Below are 18,163 nucleotides of genomic sequence, written 5' to 3'. Positions count from 1 at the left end.
TGAGTTGTATTTATAGATAAAAATCACTGTTTATGACCGTTGGAGAAAGGGGAAATTTTTGAAAAATTTTCTTTGTGACCGTTGAGGTTAAATCGAGTGCACTAAAAATCAGTCTGAAAATATCGTATTAAACGATCAATCAAATCTATTAAATTTCATAAAATTTTGATAAAAATAAAAATTATGGTGAATAAATATTTTTTGTTATGATAATAAATTATGCGACGGCTCAGCCGGTCAATGCAGAATAATAAATAAATTATACGGCGGCTCGACCGACCAATTAGCAATAAACAAAATATAAGGTGGCTCAGCCAACCAGTTAACAACAAACAGAAAATAAAGGCGGCTCGGCCGTCCAGTTAACAACAAACAGAAAATAAAGGCGGCTCGGCCGTCCAGTTAACAATAAATAGAATATAAGGCGGTTCGGCCGACCAATAAATTAATTAAAATATTAATAAATAATATAGGCGGTATTCCGGCCATTATAACATAATATAAATAATAGTACAGACGGTATACTGACTATTATAGCAGAGTATATATGATACAATAAATTTTACCGAATTGCAGAACGATCGTGCTGATAACGTGTTATGAAATAACTTATAATTTATAGTATCGAGAAATTTAAATAAGAGTATAATTTAATACCCGTAGGAAGCAAATAACACTAGTATAAGGGAGAGAGTTTATTATAAGAAGGAAGAAGAAAATGTAATGATTCTTTGATTATAAACTCTTGTTCTTGTTTTTGGTGTACAAAAGAATGAGATGAGTGATGGTATTTATAGTGAACAACAATACATAAAATAACAAAGATTATGCTTAATTTGGTAAATGAGTAGGTGATCATAGTGCTTGATGAGTAGATGATCATAGTGCTTGAGTTGGTAAAAGAGTGGATGATCATAGTGCTTGAGTTTGGTAAAGAAGTGGATGATCATTTCAATGCTTATCTTATAACATAAATTAAATATATGTATTTATCATTAGATAAACAACAGTCCTTTTGGCATCTTTGTCAAAAAGAAAATATTAAAAATTATTTAAACCCGATAATTTTCAAAGTTGGCTCTGGATGACAGATTCTGACTTTTTAATGTGCGAATCAATCCTTTTTTTTTGCTAAAAATGTAGATTTATTAATGAAGATCTGATGATGTTATAAGTGTAACAAATTCAAAATCTAAATAACTGATCTCACGGTAAAAGGAAGATGAAATACATGAGAGCAAACAACGATCAATAATTTCAAAACTTTAGTTTGTAAGCAAATAAATTTGTTAAGAACCTCGAATTCAAGTATAAAAAGTTTAAGCTATTTGTTTATTATTTTTTTGGATATGGGGTTTGCAGTTACTCGATCTTTTCTCAATCATTTGATCACTTGCTTGTTCCTATTGTTTTACGATTGTTGAATATAATTAAAGGTATTAGATGACATTATTCTATTTAATTATTCATTAAGTCATTAATTTGCATGTTAGTTTATATGACACCTCGGATTACAATTATTCATGAAATTAATGATCTGCATGTTAATTTACGACACGTCCGACTGTCTGAGTATTCATTTATTCATTTGATACACAACCCAACTACCAAAGTTTTTTTTCTTCTTATGTTGTTGAAAATTTGAAAATAAGCTTGGTTTTATAAATTTTGGATTTGATTTCGTTATTAGCAAACACGCTAATGATGAATTGATACTGTATGCACTTGATATATGACAACTGATTTGAACTCGTGAGTCCATTTTGGCTTTTATCAGTTGATATATATTACTGCTAAATTTTGGTAACACCAACATTTAGGTAGCTTTAAAGCAAAAAAAAAAAAAAAAAAAAACATTTAGGTAGCCTAGCTTTGATTTTTGAAGGTCTCCCACGGTATGGTGTGTGGCATCAATGTAGGTAATATAACAAGTTTTGAGTTATAATACTTTTTTAAAAAAATAAAAAAAAATTAGTTATAATAATCGTTTCCAACTTTTCATCTAGTTAATTTGTATTCAGAAATATTCCAATATTTATTAATATTAGCTCGGGTTTTGATTACAACAATTATACTCCATCTGTTTCATATTAAGTGTTATTTTGACTTTGTGCACACAGATTAAAGAAACAACTAATTTTATATATTTCCTATATAAAAACACAATTACCTATACACCTAACCATATTTCAACCAATAGAAAAATAAATTACTGCATAAAATTAATAAATTTTGCATTGAAAATCGAAATGACACTTATTTTGTAACGAAAAAATTTCTCTACAACGACACTTAATATAAAACGGAGGGAGTATTCAGCTATTTAAATGGCCTAGATTGACTAGAGAAGCCACTAATAATAAACAAAATATCTTAAATATGATAGTAGATGGTCCTACCATGTTACCAAGCACATGCATGAGGCTCTCTTCGCATACATTTATCGGATACGTCATTTTCGTGGCCCTTTACATAGTTAACTATCCTATGTCTTAAAGGTAATCAACCTAGCACAGCCATATATGGTTCGTTTTTAGCCAGGCTACTTCAGGATTCCTTAAAATGTAGAAAAAATATTTTGAATTTCGGCAAAAAAAGGTTTAAGACTTCTTATTAATCCAAATTTGTGATGCTAGTTAATCGATTTACGAAAATCGCTATGTTATTGTAAGTGGCGGTTGGTGTAGATATATAACATTCCATCAAGAAAAGATTATGTGATTAGTCAACACAAGCTGATATATGAATGATAATTAATTTGGGATTAGCTTTACTTTTGAAAACTACCGCGCCATTTCTTTGGTAAGATGTTCTTGACAAAGAATCTTATAAGTGGTTGAGTGAGTTAGAAAGAAAGAAAAAAAAAAGTGGTTGAGTTAGTTAGTTTTAATAGTATAAGGTTCTCAGTGTCACACATTTAGCTACTATGAACGCAATCGAGTGAATGTATAAAATTTTGAATGGTTTAGTTTTCTTTTTTGTTACAAAACCAAAAGAAACTTAAAACTTACAATCACTGGATGAAAACAACAACACGACCAGTTAAACGCTCATCAATATTGAAGCCGGAAAAAACTGATGAATTGTATCCCCAAAAAGGTCACGTGAGATCTATCCAAACTGCAACAAGATAAATACAAATGTAACGCCCCGACCGCCCACAACTGATGGGCCACCCACCTCGGTCCGTGGGCTCCATCCTGTCTGACGGTCGGTCCGTTAATTTTTCTTAAGGCTCGAAATCATTGTTTACTGACCCTGCAATCACCACCCGACCTTTTTCCATGCTTTGGCCTCACTCGCACGCTATCGCGAATCACTTCCCGATAGCTCACCCATCCTTCCACTACTCCAGCTCAAGCACGCTTAACTCTGGAGTTCTTTCAGGATGTACTCCGGAAAAGATAAGTCAACTTTGGTGACATAGGTAGCCAAATCAATTCTCTTAAGCCTTTTCACATATCACAACTCAGGATGTTACAATTCACCCCCTCTCAAAGAACGCAACGTCCTCGTTGCGCCCCACGACAGGTCTCAAGACGCCTCTCAGGTCAGAACTGAGATGGCTAACCAGCTCTGATACCACTTATAACGCCCCGACCCGTCCACGGCTAATGGGCCACCCACGCCCGCTCTCTCGGCCCGTGGGTCCCATCCCATCTGACGGTTGGTCCGTTAATTTCTGAAGGCTCGAAATCATTGTTTACTGACCCTGCAATCACCACCCGACCTTTTCCCATGCTTTGGCCTCACTCGCACGCTATCGCGAATCACTTCCCGATAGGTCACCTATCCTTCCACTACTCCAGCTCAAGCACGCTTAACTCTAGAGTTCTTTCAGGATGTGCTCCGGAAAAGGTAAGTCAACTTTGGTGACATAGGTAGTCAAATCAATTCTCTTAAGCTTTTCCATATATCACAACCCGGGATGTTACAATTCACCCCCTCTCAAAGAACGCAACGTCCTCGTTGCGCCCACGACAGGTCTCAAGACGCCTCTCGGGTCAGAACCGAGATGGCTAACCAGCTCTGATACCACTTGTAACGCCCCGACCGCCCACAGCTAATGGGCCACCCACGCCCGCTCTCTCGGTCCGTGGGACCCATCCTGTCTGACGGTCGGTCCGTTAATTTTTCTTAAGGCTCGAAATCATTGTTTACTGACCCTACAATCACCACCCGACATTTTTCCATGCTTTGGCCTCACTCGCACGCTATCGCGAATCACTTCCCGATAGGTCACCCATCCTTCCACTACTCCAGCTCAAGCACGCTTAACTCTGGAGTTCTTTCAGGATGTGCTCCGGAAAAGATAAGTCAACTTTGGTGACATAGGTAGCCAAATCAATTCTCTTAAACCTTTTCACATATCACAACTCGGGATGTTACAATTTGTAACACCCGTCACCTCCTATATGGAGAACGGCGTGTTACTTACGGTAAAATATCGAATTAAACCGATTTATAAAATCAAATAAAATGTCGAACCTTTTAATCAAATAATTTCCAAATAAAAACGAGTTTATAATTTAAAAACCAAGTACCTTAAATCGAAAAGTTAATTAAAATTGAAATAAAATACAATGATCCCAAAGACACCAAACCGTCCAGATATCCAACTACTCATCAAACTCACCTGCAAGGGAAGAAAGAGGGGTGAGCAACAGGGGAGTTACTCCGTGAGGTATGGGATGCTAAACACGCAAACCACTGACTTGAGTAAATAGAACTCCCACTATGGAAGTTTAGCTCTAACATGAACAAACAAGATGCCTAAAGCATCACACAACACAAACAATGCGATGATAGCATATAGCTAGTCCATACACCCCGCATCTCCTCATACGGATATATATATATACATACGCTGCGTCGCTAGTACAGTCTGTCTCTGTACCCCCGCCCTCCAAAGCTGCGTCGAATGCAAACGTCTCTGCACCCACGCCCCACACAATCTGCGTCGCTAGCCCAGACGTTTCTGAGCCCCCGCCCACCAAAGTTGCGTCGCTAGTCCAGACATCTCTGGACCCCCGCCCACTCACATAGTCCCTACTCATAACTATGTATACATACATATATATATATATATATATATATATATATCGCATATCTTAACATCACACAATCAAATCAACGGTTGAATCCTCTAGACTCCTAGTTCCAGTTTACAATGAATGAACTAACTAACAATCAAGACTCAAACACACTCAATTCAAACAGACGGATCATGATTCGAAATCTAAACTACGATAGAGAGAATTCTACACTGGTACGAGATTTACGGAATAGACCCTCACCTTAGCCACTGGCAGGAAATAAACAACGGAAGATGCGGTCAACTGAGGTCAACTGCAACACGACAATCAACAACTTAGGCTCAGATTCTCCAAAAATAAAGTTTCCTAAAATGGAACTTTTCCTAAAATGGAACCTTTCCTAAAATGGAAACTTTCCTAAAGTAGAAACTTTCCTAAAATAACAACCTTTCAAAAATAGATTTCTGTAACTAGAAGTAAGGAGGCGAAAAACTTACTAGAAAAATCCGCCGGAAGCTCGTCCAGAAATCCCGCCGGAAGCTCGCCCAGAAATCTCGCCGGAAGCTCACCCGGAAATCCGACCGGAAAATTCACTAGTGACTGGTCGTCGAATAATTCAACAACAACTCGTCACACGCAAAGAAATACTTTGACTTGATGAGAATAAAGAGAAGAGTAAAGTTTCTTATATAAGAGAAGGGAAAGGAGGTAGGTTTTCTAAATTTTCAATGTGGGACAAAATAAAAAGAAGATTTTTGGATTTTAATTAATAAAAACAAATAGGTTTTCCACCTTGGGTCACGGTCGTTACAACAAAAGGGACCACATTTTAAGTGACCATCACAAGGCGTTTGTGTCTTGGATGCCCCAAAATTGTTGGGACTGGTCTGGTCGTAACTCCGTGCATGAAGAACAGTCATTGTCCAAAAAGAACGTCATTTCAATGACCCAGCTTCTGAGCCGACACAAGATAAACTTAAGTGATTTTCTGAAAATTTAGTTCAGAGATTTTTATGCGAGTATTTAGTATTGTTGTTTCGTACTTAGTACCGATTAAGTTGCTTCAACATGTCTAGGCTGGTTTATGTAATTTGTGTCTTACCTAGAACACCAAAGAGTATTGTTAAGACGGCTACTGAAACTGCCATTTTTTTTTAATATTGTTAAATGTATGATCGATGTTGATTGAGAATAGTGTTTATACGGAGGAGAATTAAGTGTATCAACTTGCGAAATGCGTCTGTGAGAGTGAGAGAAGAGAACAAAAGATGGGATTTAGATAGTGGGCAAAAAGAATCAGAGAGCTTTAATTTATCTCTACTTTACATTTGTTTACTTCCTGCCACAAAGTTTTTTTACTTTAGTTTGTTTTTCCTTCTACACTAGCAGACAAGACAGCTGGGGTTTTGAGGCAAAGACCTGAATGAAGCTATACTTTATACAAGTCAAACCAACTATCTTTACATGTATACAACACTGAACACTTAAAAGAACATGTTTATCCGGAATCCTTAGCGAAGTTTTTAGTGCGTAGACCCTCACAAAACTCTTAAGGATCGGTTACAAAAACACTTAAAAACACTGAACACTTAAAAGATCATGTTTATCCCGGAATGAACATTTTTTTTAAATATATATATATATATCAACACGACATCGTCTTATCTTGTTAGCGGTTGACTAACTTCTGTTAAAGTCAATGTAGATTTAGGAACGTTTTAAAAAGTTTGGGTAGTTTTTCTTAAATTATAATTGAGTTGAGGTCGTTTTTGGCACTGACCATTTGTTCGGGTCCTATTTGGCAAGACTGAAATTGTTGGGGCGAAATTGGCACTTTTTCTGTTATGTCAAAACAACGCCGTTTTATGTTGTTAACGGTTGACTAAATTCTGTTAGAATCAATGTAGATTTAGACACGTTTTAAGAAGTTTGGGTAGTTTTTTTGAATTCTAATGAACAACTAGATTTAATGTTTCTGATCAAATTATATCGGTCTGATTCTAGTAGTTGAATCCTAGTGCGGTTTTAAGACAAGTGAAGAACCAGAAACCAAAAAGTGATTGCAGACATTAGGGTTCTTATGGGAGTAGTACTAAGAACTTGTGCTCGAAGCAAAAGTAACATGGAGCTATTAACCATCAAACTAAACTTTCCTACAATGTAAATTACTGAAACAACAAAAGAGAAGAAGTGATGTAAAATAAAAACAATTTCTTTTCAGGTTTAAGGCAAAGCCAAATCCAAACACAACCACCATTTTACAAGGATGGTTGCAGTTGGAAAAGAACATAAGGCTTTGGTAGCTCCCCCATGAACCAGGAAACAGAGTAATGAGACAAGTTGAAACCCCAAAACGCCCCCAAAAAGAGAAACCAGTTTTACAGAATAATGAATGTATTAGACAGAGATGTTACTTTTTGTTTATCTAAATGAGGTATCAATTGAGAAGAAAAAGAAAAGGTTTATCGAGAAAAGGCAGCCTCTCTCACATGGTGCTGCTGCTGCTTTCACTAGACCTACCAAAGATTGAGCCATTGCTAATGTCAAGCCCCTGTAAGCTGCCAAGATGGTCTTCATGCACTTCCTCCGAATAGGAATGAGATTGACCAGAGGCGTTGGAAGGAGCATGATGCATAAGCTGAGGGTTTTGGTGGTTGTTGTTGTTGTTGTTTGGCTGGAAGAGATGAAACTGAGGAGTCATTTGTTGCATGTTCTGAGCATCAGCTTGTTGTTGAAAGAATGCTTGCTGTTGAGAGTATTGCATGCGAGCCATTTGGAGGTTATAAGCATCAGAGTGTGAGACTTGTCCCGCTGCTGCGAACCTCAGCCTCTCGGCCTCCTTTTTCATTTTGTCGTTCAGCGCTGCGTAAGGGAAAGAATCATCAGATAAAATGACCTTTAAAACCGAAACAGAAAAGGAGGAGAATGAGAAGAAGGATTAACATACCATCACGCAACTTGGCCTTTTGTTCCACGGCCTGTATGCGAAGCTTGAGCTCTGTGTTCTCAGATAACAATCCATCTATGTCTGTCTGCAAGAAGCAAGTTAATTATTAGGCAGCAAGCAGAAGGGAAATTATCACAGCAAGTGGAGCTTGTAATAAGAAGATACATTGATCAAAGACAGGTGTGCAGAACGGGTAGCATATTCAGCTTGCAAGGTCTGGACTCTCCTCTCGAGCTGCATTATATACCGAGCCTTTCTCTCTTTTGAACGAGCTGCAGATTGTCGGTTAGACATTATCCTGCAACCATACACGATTAGCTACTGGAAGCAAATTATCAATCAATAGAGAATGCTGAATGTTTCCACTCTAATGTTTAGAACAGCATTTATAAGACTTGAATCATCAATTAGACTACCAAAATGATATGTTATAAGACTTGAATCATCAATTAGAATCTCTCTAACCAAACAATATTGAACCGACGAATCAAACAAAAAGCTGGGGGGCCATCACATCATTTATGAATTGCAATAAAAAAATCGACTTGAGATTTTAATCAGACAAAAGCATACTGATGGGACCCTCATGGTCTCTCTCAAACAAAAAGCAGCATAGTAGAAGCTAACAACTATATTTCAGTTATCACTGAGATTCGAGAATCAGAGTCAAAGAACATTGATGTAACCAAAGCCGGTTTGAAACCATAACTCGCAATTCTCATACAGTTTGACCACTACAAGGAAATGTTATAAGACTTTAAACTTATTCAAGCCGTACAAAAAGTACCAAACACAAAATAAAAATAAAAAAAATATATATATATATAATACTTATGGGACCCTCATAGTCTCTCTCATCCAAAAAGACGTAGCAAATCAAGCTTACTAGAAGCTAACTAAATTTCAGTTAATTATCGTTGAGATTCGAGAATCAGAGTCAAACAAAAGTGATGTAACACCTAATTCATCACATCACATCAACATCAAAAGATATATAATATTATAAAGAAACCGCCTTTTGTAAAACAAGACATGTCAGCTAGTCTTAACGATCTAACAAGAACCAGATATACGTCATCAAATCATTAGCATAATTCACAAGAAACGAGCAAAAAAAGACGAAACCTTTTAGCTCTCTTGGGATTAACAACCCAAAGCTCAGCGAGTTTCTCAGGAGTCATGGCTTTCTTAGCCTCTATCGACTCCAAACTCGAAGACCCATCAACGGAGACACTATGCATATGTCTAGGCCTCGAGCTCCCACCTTCCTCCTCTCTCCCTCCACCTCCACCATTCTCAGCGGGAAACGGGTTATTATGACCCGGTCCGGATCCGAGATTCTCAATGTCCATGAAGGACCAGAAGAGGTCATCTTCGGATCCAAGGTCGTCGAACCCGCTGAACGTTTCGGAGAGGTCTAGATCTTCAGGGACACGGAATTGAACTTCGGAGTGGGCTCGCCGATGGTTGGGGCCTCGAAACGACGTCGGAGATGGGTTGGTTAGAGGTGGGTGTTGGTTTGGTTTCGCGTTTGAAGGATCATGATCCATGTCTTGGATCGTTCTTCTCTCTCTTTCTTACAACTGTCTATTACCTTGTCGGATTCGGACAGCATAAGAGAGAGGTAAAAGATATACCTTGTTTTTATGAGATAAAATCTTTTTTATACCATTTTTGCTCTTTAATACTTTTAGATTTGTTGCTCAAAACATACTTTTAGATTTGTTGCTCAAAACATACTTTTAGATTTATCAAAACAAATAGTTTAACAAACCAAAAATATGAAAATAGGAATATTGAAAAATAAATATATCAATGTTGTGGTATATTTTTGGGTTCTAAAAATGTTTAAATAAAATTTTCAGATTTTGTTCTAAAACATGCAGATTTTAATTTTCTTCAAAACATGGCCTAGTGTAAATCGAAATCCACATTTTGTTAGTGAATATACTTCGATTAGAATAAGTAATCCACATAAATACAATTATCTAAATATTTTTGGAATGCACATTTTCGGTTAACCTATCACTTTAAATTTTGTAGAATAAAAAATCTACAAACGACTCAAAAATCTAATATCTGTAGAAATAGATATCAAACATGTTCTCTTGTTTGTACATATAGTAGAATGTGTATTCTACGAATAATCATAAACAGATTTGCGAAAATATGGGCAGTGCAATTATGAAAATATTTACAAATATTTTTTTTTATATTTGAAAAAATTGATTTTGTCTACCAAAAAATTTAAAAACACCTATTAGCCTTTTTTTCTTCAAACACCTACGTTTTCTCTTGATTTTTCACAAAATTTTTTTCCATGATGTATATATATGCTTCGTGTTATGTATGGGAATCAAGAAGAGGATTCTCCATCGATGAAGATAAATGGGGAAAATTACTCGCTTTTTTAATTAAGAACCACTTTAGAAGAGTTATAGAAAATGGTTTTAGGGGATTTTGGTTTCGAAGGAACTGATGTCAATTAAAAGTTGATTTATCTACCTATTGAGTTGATGAATACATCAGGATATTCAATAGTGATGATCACATGATGCATATCTATGCACATGTGATGTATGGGAATTGGGTGCAGCTACAAGATGGAGATTCTCCGTGGATGAAGGGAAAAAGGGAAAGGTTATTCGCTTGGAATTGAGATCTACTTTAGAAGAGTTGTAGAAAATGGTTTTAGGGGATTTTGGTTTCGAAGAAACTGATGTCGATTAGGAGTTGAGTTATCTACTTATTGAGTTGATGAATACATCAGCATGTTCAAAAGTGATCATCACATGAAGCATATCTATGCCTCATGTGATGTATGGGAATTGAGTGCAGCTACAAGATGGAGATTCTCCGTGGATGAAGGGAAAAGGGAACGTTTATTCGCTTGGAATTGAGATCTACTTTAGAAGAGTTATAGAAAATGGTTTTAGAGGATTTTGGTTTCGAAGAAACTGATGTCGATTAGGAGTTGAGTTATCTACCTATTGAGTTGATGAATAAATCATCATGTTCAAAAGTGATCATCACATGATGCATATCTATGCCTCATGTGATGTATGGGAATTGGGTACAACTACAAGATGGAGATTCTCCGTGGATGAAGGGAAAAAAGGAAAGGTTATTCGCTTGGAATTGAGATCTACTTTAGAAGAGTTATAGAAAATGTTTTTAGGGGATTTTGGTTTCGAAAAAACTGATGTCGATTAGGAGTTGAGTTATCTACCTATTGAGTTGATGAATACATCAGCATGTTCAAAAGTGATCATCACATGATACATATCTATGCCTCATGTGATGTATGTGAATTGGGTGCAACTACAAGATGGAGATTCTCCGTGGATGAAGGGAAAAGTGAAAGGTTACTCGCTTGGAATTGAGATCTACTTTAGAAGAATTACAGAAATGGTTTTAGGAGATTTTGGTTTCAAAGAAACTGATGTCTATTTGGATTTGAGTTATCTACATATTGAGTTGATGAATATATCAAGATGTTCAAAAGTGATCATTGCAAACAATCACGAACTTAAAAAAAAGAATCTATAAAGCTAGGGAAGACAATTCGATTTTTTTTAAAAAAGAATCATTCAATTCGATTGTGTGTAACCTATAAAACTAGGAAATACAATCCAAATAATTGACATTAATTTTAATGACAACAATAACTAATAACTGATACCAAGAATAACCAATAACCACATAAGAAAACAAAATACAAGAACAAACCAATTATGACCAGTCTCTTCATAGTTTATAACGCATACAAAATAAAACAAATAAGACATAAAGCCAAAATTAACAAATATTTTCACAAAATCTTTTCATAAACCCGTGCAGTAACAACAAAACACAAACTCAAAAGAAAATCAATGTTTTTCACAAACCGAATGGTAACAACAAAACAAGAACACAAACACACATAATAAACACGAATCAATTTGATTTTCACAGAGATACGATTGAACAACATGAAGAGAATGAAAATGAAATTGTGGGAGATTATCAAACACTACAGCTAGGCCATAGAAGAACCGACAAAGAGATTATCAAAAACGAGATATCAAGCATGAAAATCAAATACGGAAGGAGAGGAGTCGACGTTACATTCAATTTTGACGGGAGAAGAAGATATTAGGCCGAAGATAAAGAGATTTACGCCGGAGTAGAGTTGAAGAAGAAGAGATTCACGCTAGATTATAGTTGATTTCAGTTGGAGTCGTTGTCGCCCTACGAGAAAGAGAGGTTCTCTTTGTCGCTTTACGAGAGAGATAGAGGCGGCGATAACGAGAAACCAAAGAAATTAGGTTATATATATATATATATATATGATATGGAGATTTCTTATGTTTTTATTTTATTTTAATTAGTTTATTTTTATATTATATATTTTAATATTTTCATAATTTGTTTGTTAATTGTATTTTCGAAGGGCACTATTGGGTTTTGCATATCATTTGTCTAATGGAACAATTATATGTTGGGATTATCCCATAAGGATAATATATGTGTTTTAGATCTAAAAAAAAAACAGTTTCCCCTTAAATAAATTAACCAAAATTAAGTATATGATTTACTGCCAAAACTAGTTTTTCACAAATTTCAGAATTAAACTTAAAATTCACATTTATTATATGTTTCCAGTTTTAATTAAAAACAAATCTTTATTTTAAGTAATAGATTTTTAAACTTAAATTACATGTAACTTTCTTTATTCATCATTTTAAATATTTAATTATATAATCTCAATATTTAATTAAATTGTGTTTATCATAATATTAACAGAAAAATTATATAAATTTACATATATGTTTATTAAATAAAAATAAAATCAAAACTTGAAAATTCAGTTGGATTGTTTAAAATCGGTTCCCAAATTAAAGTTCGGTCTGGTTTTTAAAACCGGTACATGCTCCGAACGATGTCGTTTGGGTAGCACTTTATTTTATTTTGCTAAAGAGCCCTAACTTGGGGATGTGATGGAGAATATAAAAGGGTAGAAGATAAGCGGCGGAAAACGCGAGGAAGCTCTCCCTTTATAACACACCTAAAAAAAAAACTTTCACTTCTCAATTTGAATTCAAAATCTATTTCTCTTCCTTCTACCATCGATCTACCATCTGAATCTCACTCACTCAACACACGGATCCTAAACCCTGAATCATTTCTTCGAATCTTCACTTCTCTGGTCGCTTCTGCTCTTCTTCCCAAATCTCCCTATTTGGACTCGGTCTACGCAATTGGGCATCTGGGTTTCTCGAAAATCGATCTCTTGCTGGTGTGGAAATGGATGAAAAGAGAGGGGTTTCGTCTGAACCGGCATCGATTCCTCCGGTTTGCTTCTTTCTAAGCTTTCCCGATGACTTTTCTATATTACATCGAAGTTTGTTTTTTTCTTTGTTATTATTACAATTTGCTTATGGGTTTGTGTTCTTTGTTTCTGGGTGTTTCCCAATTTTGCAGCTTTCGGGAGAGAAGCGTAAGGAAAGTGGATTAGAAGAGAGAGATGAATTAGGGTCTAAACGTGCCAAAGTGCGAGATCTGGATTCTGGTAATCTCTGTTTAATTCAGATTTAGAAACTATCTTTATCACTGAGTTTATCACATGGGTTGTTGAAAAAGGTTCCTACTGTTTCTATGTTTATGCTACAGATACTAAAATTAGTAGTTTGCAACCAAAAATAAGTAGTGGACAGATGTCTGAAGTGCTTGTGGCTCCTGCTGCTGAAGGTTTAGGAAGGGTAGTAGTGAGAGAAAAGGATGTTTCCGCTAAAGATGATAATAGATTGGTTGCTAATTCTGGAAAACAGGCTTTGCCTGAAAAGAATGTTTTGGCTAAAGATGATAGTAAATGCGAGTCGCAACGAGGAGGACAAGTTGATGCGGTTTCTAAAAATAGCAGCCTCTTGAAACCGAGGGAGGTTTCTGAATCCGTTGTTGTTAGTCCACGAGATCCTTCGGTTTCAAATCAGATGTGTGGTGCAGAGGGTTCACTGGAAAAGTCAGATTCGATGCGGCGGTGGATGGAAATGAAGCGAAACGGTTTTCTCTCTGGCCCTTTGGGTGGAGTATCAGCACCGAGCTCTGCAGCACCAACTACTCCTGTTGAAGTACCCGCGCAAAAGCAGCAGAAGAATAAGAGACGAGGCGATTCTGTAAAGAAGAGAAACGAAGCTCCTAGGAAGGAACAGCAGCAGGTAGATAGGTTCTCGAATGTTACCGCGCCAAGTGGATTGCTGACGGAGTTGAATCCTGGGATCATTAACCATGTCAGGAGCAAGAAGCAGGTCTGCTCTATTATTGAAGCGTTGATTCGAAATGCGACTCATGATGGGGAAAGAAATACTGATTTGAATGTAAGAGGTATCTATATCATTCCCATTTTAATCCATTAAGATGTCAATGTTAGTCAATTCAGACTTTGATCACTCTCTCGTTTATCCAGGTTCAGTCAGAGAAGATAAGGCATTAGCGTTTAAGTTACCATCTACCGGGGCATCTGATCATGCCAACTCCTTTACAACCCCGGAACAAGCCACGTCTCTAGCTGTTCAAGGTTAGTGCCTTTTACTACACTTATTCTTTGTTCTTCTAAATGTCTGAGTGGGTCAAGTCTTGTGGTGGAACATGAAGAGTTTTGTTAGTACTGGTGCATGATGATTAATCTATTGCAGAAAGAAATGCTTAAAAAGGAAAACGTTTGTTTCTTTTTAGCTGCTACCGTAGCATCTCAATGGTTGGATTTTCTTCACCAAGACCTCAGTGGACGGCTTGCAGGTGTGTGTGTGTGTTTTACGGACAGGGGCTTCTCTGGTTAATTGAGTTTTTAGTGATCTGAGTGAGATGTTATGATGTTGTTGCAGCTGTACAGGAAAGTAAGAACAGAGTTCATAATATCTTGACGGCCGAGTTACCACTTCTCGTTTCATCAAAAGAGTCTTCTTCTACGAATGTCTCTGGTGATGTTACTTCTGATAAAACAGGAAAAGAGACGCATCATATTAAGTGGTCTGCAAAATTTGATCAGATTAAGAAAGCTCTTTTGGATGAAGAGAAAGATCTGGTGCGTACATATCCACTGACTTTCAAGCAAAGAATGATTATACCCGTGGTTCTTAAGCTTGAAGCCATGTTTTTTTTTTGGAAATTCGCAGGAACAGTCATTAAACCAAGTGAAGGAGATGCAGTCACGATGCAACGAAGGTCTACGACAAATGGATGAGTCCTCGCCTTTCAGTTCTCAGTCATCAGATTCAAGGTGAGTAAGTTGAGACCAAACAGTATCGTAGAAGCATAAAAGAAAGACCGGTCTAACCAATTTTCTTGATGCAGTTTTGGGAAAGATGGTAGCAGTGTGGAGACTAGTATGGCGGTTCAGGCGACTGCAGCTTCTATTTTTTCAACCTGCAGTTTTCTTCTGTCCATGATGAAGCCGCCGGCTACTAGTTCCTAATCTGGAGACTAGTATGACTCGACCACGGCTAATCCCACAGCCTATTGTATTTTGTGTCCTCACTTGTGTTGGTTACCCATATGTAGTGTAAATAACACGGGGTTGACAGTTTTTGTCAGTCGTATATGTAAACATTAGAAGACATCTGTTTTTATCTTTGAAGAGAGCAAAGTTTCCTTTGAATAAAAAACACACGACTTAATAAAGAGATTTGTTGTCTCGTTGCTTTACTTCATAATGAAACATTAAGAAGAATTACATATTCTGGTTTGCTATGAACTAGACAGCCAAGGCGGCGCCATTTCGGCCACTGTTACCTCAGAAGGTGAGTTGTCTGCAATCTTGGCAAGTGAGCAATGTTGCAACTTAATAGACTCTGCATTGTCCACTGTCTTCACAACATACCTGAAATTGAAACCCATATTTGTTCCAAGAGCTTTAGAATCTAATAGATAAAATGAGTGCAAAGTTTATAGCAAGAGGAAAACGATGCAAAGTTTATAGCAAGAGGAAAACGACTTAACCATCCATTTAAGCAATGTGTCATTATCACAGCCTTGCGTCCCACAAACCGTGGAGGTGTCCTTTTGTTTCCCTGAGCCATAGAAACTTTCGTTTGTTAAAAACATGAAAGTAGCATCTTCTAGATTGTGTAATTCAGGTATGGTGGAAGAACACAAACCTCTATGATGATTCGATCTCCAATGGAGAAAGGACACTGAATGCCTCTACTACTACTACTCTTAGGAGTATCTGTGATGTTTGGAACACAGAAAGTTCTCTTGTGCTGCAGATCAGAAGAAAGAAACTCTGCTTATCTGGTTTCTCATTGTAAATGAGATTACACTGTTTACATATGTAAAAGAAACACCAACCTGATCCGACCTTTCTTTCCTTCGCTTCAACGAGTGAACATGATCCGACTCTTCTTCTTGGCGGAAAGCATGAACTACAATTCTGAGAGCTGAACAAACCAATAACCTTGATCAGAAAAGAAAAATATAGCCTTTCGCTGAAACTAGTAATGTGGTTAAACTCACAAAGATTTGGCTTTTCTGACCCTTCTGAAGTAGGCTGGGAACAAGTGAAACATGCTTTCTGACAACAAATATCTGATTAGTGAGTCTCAACAAGAAATCCTTGAACGGATTGGTTGAGAAATCATTTACCATTCTTTTAACTTCTTGTAAGCCTCCAGCTCCGAAAGAATGTCCACAAGGCAGTATTGTAGCATCACTCATCAACGCTCCGCTATCAAAAAACAAAGTAACACATGTAACTAAACCATCCTTGAGAATGTTGACAAGAACTAGCCTCTTTAAACTACATGCACTTGTTTCATCACTTTCTCTAGAAGAAGGTACACATTCCATTCCACCGCAGCACTCACCAAACCTATAACGATCCTAGTTTGACAAGAACTAGTCTTCAAACTACATGCATTTTTACAACAGTACTCATCAAAGTTCGGAAGCATGCTAAAAAAATCCTTTACTTACGTGACAGGATCAGAGAGGATGGACTTGAGAGACTCCCAAGAGCTGACACTAGTGCCTCTCTCCTTCTCCACAGAAGCAAAATCTCGCTTTGCCTGCGCGTTACATTGGCTGGAACTATCATTACTCATCACCACCTTACGGCGATCCAGAGATGCTTTATCTTCTTCCTCTTCCTCGTCCTCTTCTCTCGCAACTAGTTCCCAACCAGCTGAACCTGAGTAAAAGCAAGAATTAGCTACTGAGAGATTCAGCAATCGTGGTGAACTAACTGTGAGCTAGTATATACCTAGATCTTTACTTTCTCTGTTGGTTTCTGCAGGTACAGAGCTACAAGAATCAATACCAGGCTGATCTAGAGAGCTGCCTCTTCGAATACAAACGACGTCCTCATCTTCATCATCTCCATTGGAGTATCTCATCTCATCCTTCTCGTTTCCGCAGAAGCCTTGCCGGAATCCGGAACTTTCGAAACGACGATGATCGAGCTCCCTGCTCTTGGGACCGGACTCTCCGACGCGGAATCTCAGAGATTCGTCTTCAACATGGTATAGGAACCGAGGATCGAGGCCGTCGTTCACGGACATTGCTTTTCCGCCGGAAAATTCGGAAACTTGTGGAGACGGAGGGGAAGCTGAGAGAGTGAAGGTACGAAGAGCACAGAGAGGATTAAAACGACGACGTGGGAGGGACAAGAGAAGCACGCGCGTCGTCATGGTTAATGATTACTAGACTTTGACCCGCGCACCTGCGCGGGTTTATATTTTGAAAAATATGTTGATATTTGTTTTTCATGTAATTATTAATGTTTGGCAAAATGAATCCGAGGAACAGAACCGATACCGATCCAAAAATATAGTACCAAACCCGAACATAAATTGATTAAATATTCGAGTTATTCAAAATTTTGTTATTTAGAGAACCGAATCTGATCCGAACCGAAGTATTCGGGTACCCGAATTATCTAAAAATAGATTTATATACTTATATATATATTAATTAGATTTAACGTATATAAAACATCAAGAATGATACTTTTAAATTAGTTTAAATACTTGAAAATATGTGTTTTATTTTTCTTATATATATTGACAACATTTTTGTATAATGGTTATTGAAAAATAGTTTAGTAAAAATCCATTTTTGAATATATATATATATATTTTTTTAAATCAATTTTTTGATATAAATCAACTTTGAATTATTATTTTGATTTGAAATATGTATATAA

The 18,163-nt window shown here is 36.8% G+C and overlaps 3 protein-coding genes across 3 annotated transcripts; 1 reads left to right on the top strand and 2 right to left on the bottom strand.

Annotated features, from left to right (window-relative positions):
• Positions 1-7,227: 7,227 nt before the first annotated feature.
• LOC106385614 (bZIP transcription factor 18-like) lies at positions 7,228-10,295 on the bottom strand. The gene is made up of 4 exons (XM_013825526.3): positions 9,109-10,295; positions 8,149-8,281; positions 7,984-8,068; positions 7,228-7,898 (listed from the first exon to the last, which is right to left on the bottom strand). The coding sequence occupies exons 1-4, from the start codon at positions 9,531-9,533 to the stop codon at positions 7,522-7,524; spliced, it is 1,020 nt and encodes a 339-aa protein (XP_013680980.2). The 5' UTR covers positions 9,534-10,295; the 3' UTR covers positions 7,228-7,521.
• A 2,693-nt stretch (positions 10,296-12,988) lies between these two features.
• LOC106388166 lies at positions 12,989-15,657 on the top strand. Its single transcript, XM_013828176.3, has 8 exons — positions 12,989-13,317; positions 13,447-13,534; positions 13,636-14,346; positions 14,429-14,539; positions 14,698-14,760; positions 14,847-15,046; positions 15,138-15,241; positions 15,316-15,657. The coding sequence occupies exons 1-8, from the start codon at positions 13,270-13,272 to the stop codon at positions 15,434-15,436; spliced, it is 1,446 nt and encodes a 481-aa protein (XP_013683630.2). The 5' UTR covers positions 12,989-13,269; the 3' UTR covers positions 15,437-15,657.
• On the bottom strand, positions 15,597-17,654 carry LOC106388169 (U-box domain-containing protein 63-like). The gene is made up of 8 exons (XM_013828179.3): positions 17,222-17,654; positions 16,936-17,149; positions 16,606-16,687; positions 16,477-16,534; positions 16,312-16,400; positions 16,119-16,223; positions 15,961-16,031; positions 15,597-15,841 (listed from the first exon to the last, which is right to left on the bottom strand). The coding sequence occupies exons 1-8, from the start codon at positions 17,646-17,648 to the stop codon at positions 15,709-15,711; spliced, it is 1,179 nt and encodes a 392-aa protein (XP_013683633.3). The 5' UTR covers positions 17,649-17,654; the 3' UTR covers positions 15,597-15,708.
• Positions 17,655-18,163: the final 509 nt, after the last annotated feature.

This window comes from Brassica napus, chromosome C3 (assembly GCF_020379485.1).
Source record: "Brassica napus cultivar Da-Ae chromosome C3, Da-Ae, whole genome shotgun sequence".
NCBI lineage: Eukaryota > Viridiplantae > Streptophyta > Magnoliopsida > Brassicales > Brassicaceae > Brassica > Brassica napus.
This window is presented reverse-complemented; position numbering and strand designations above follow the sequence as displayed.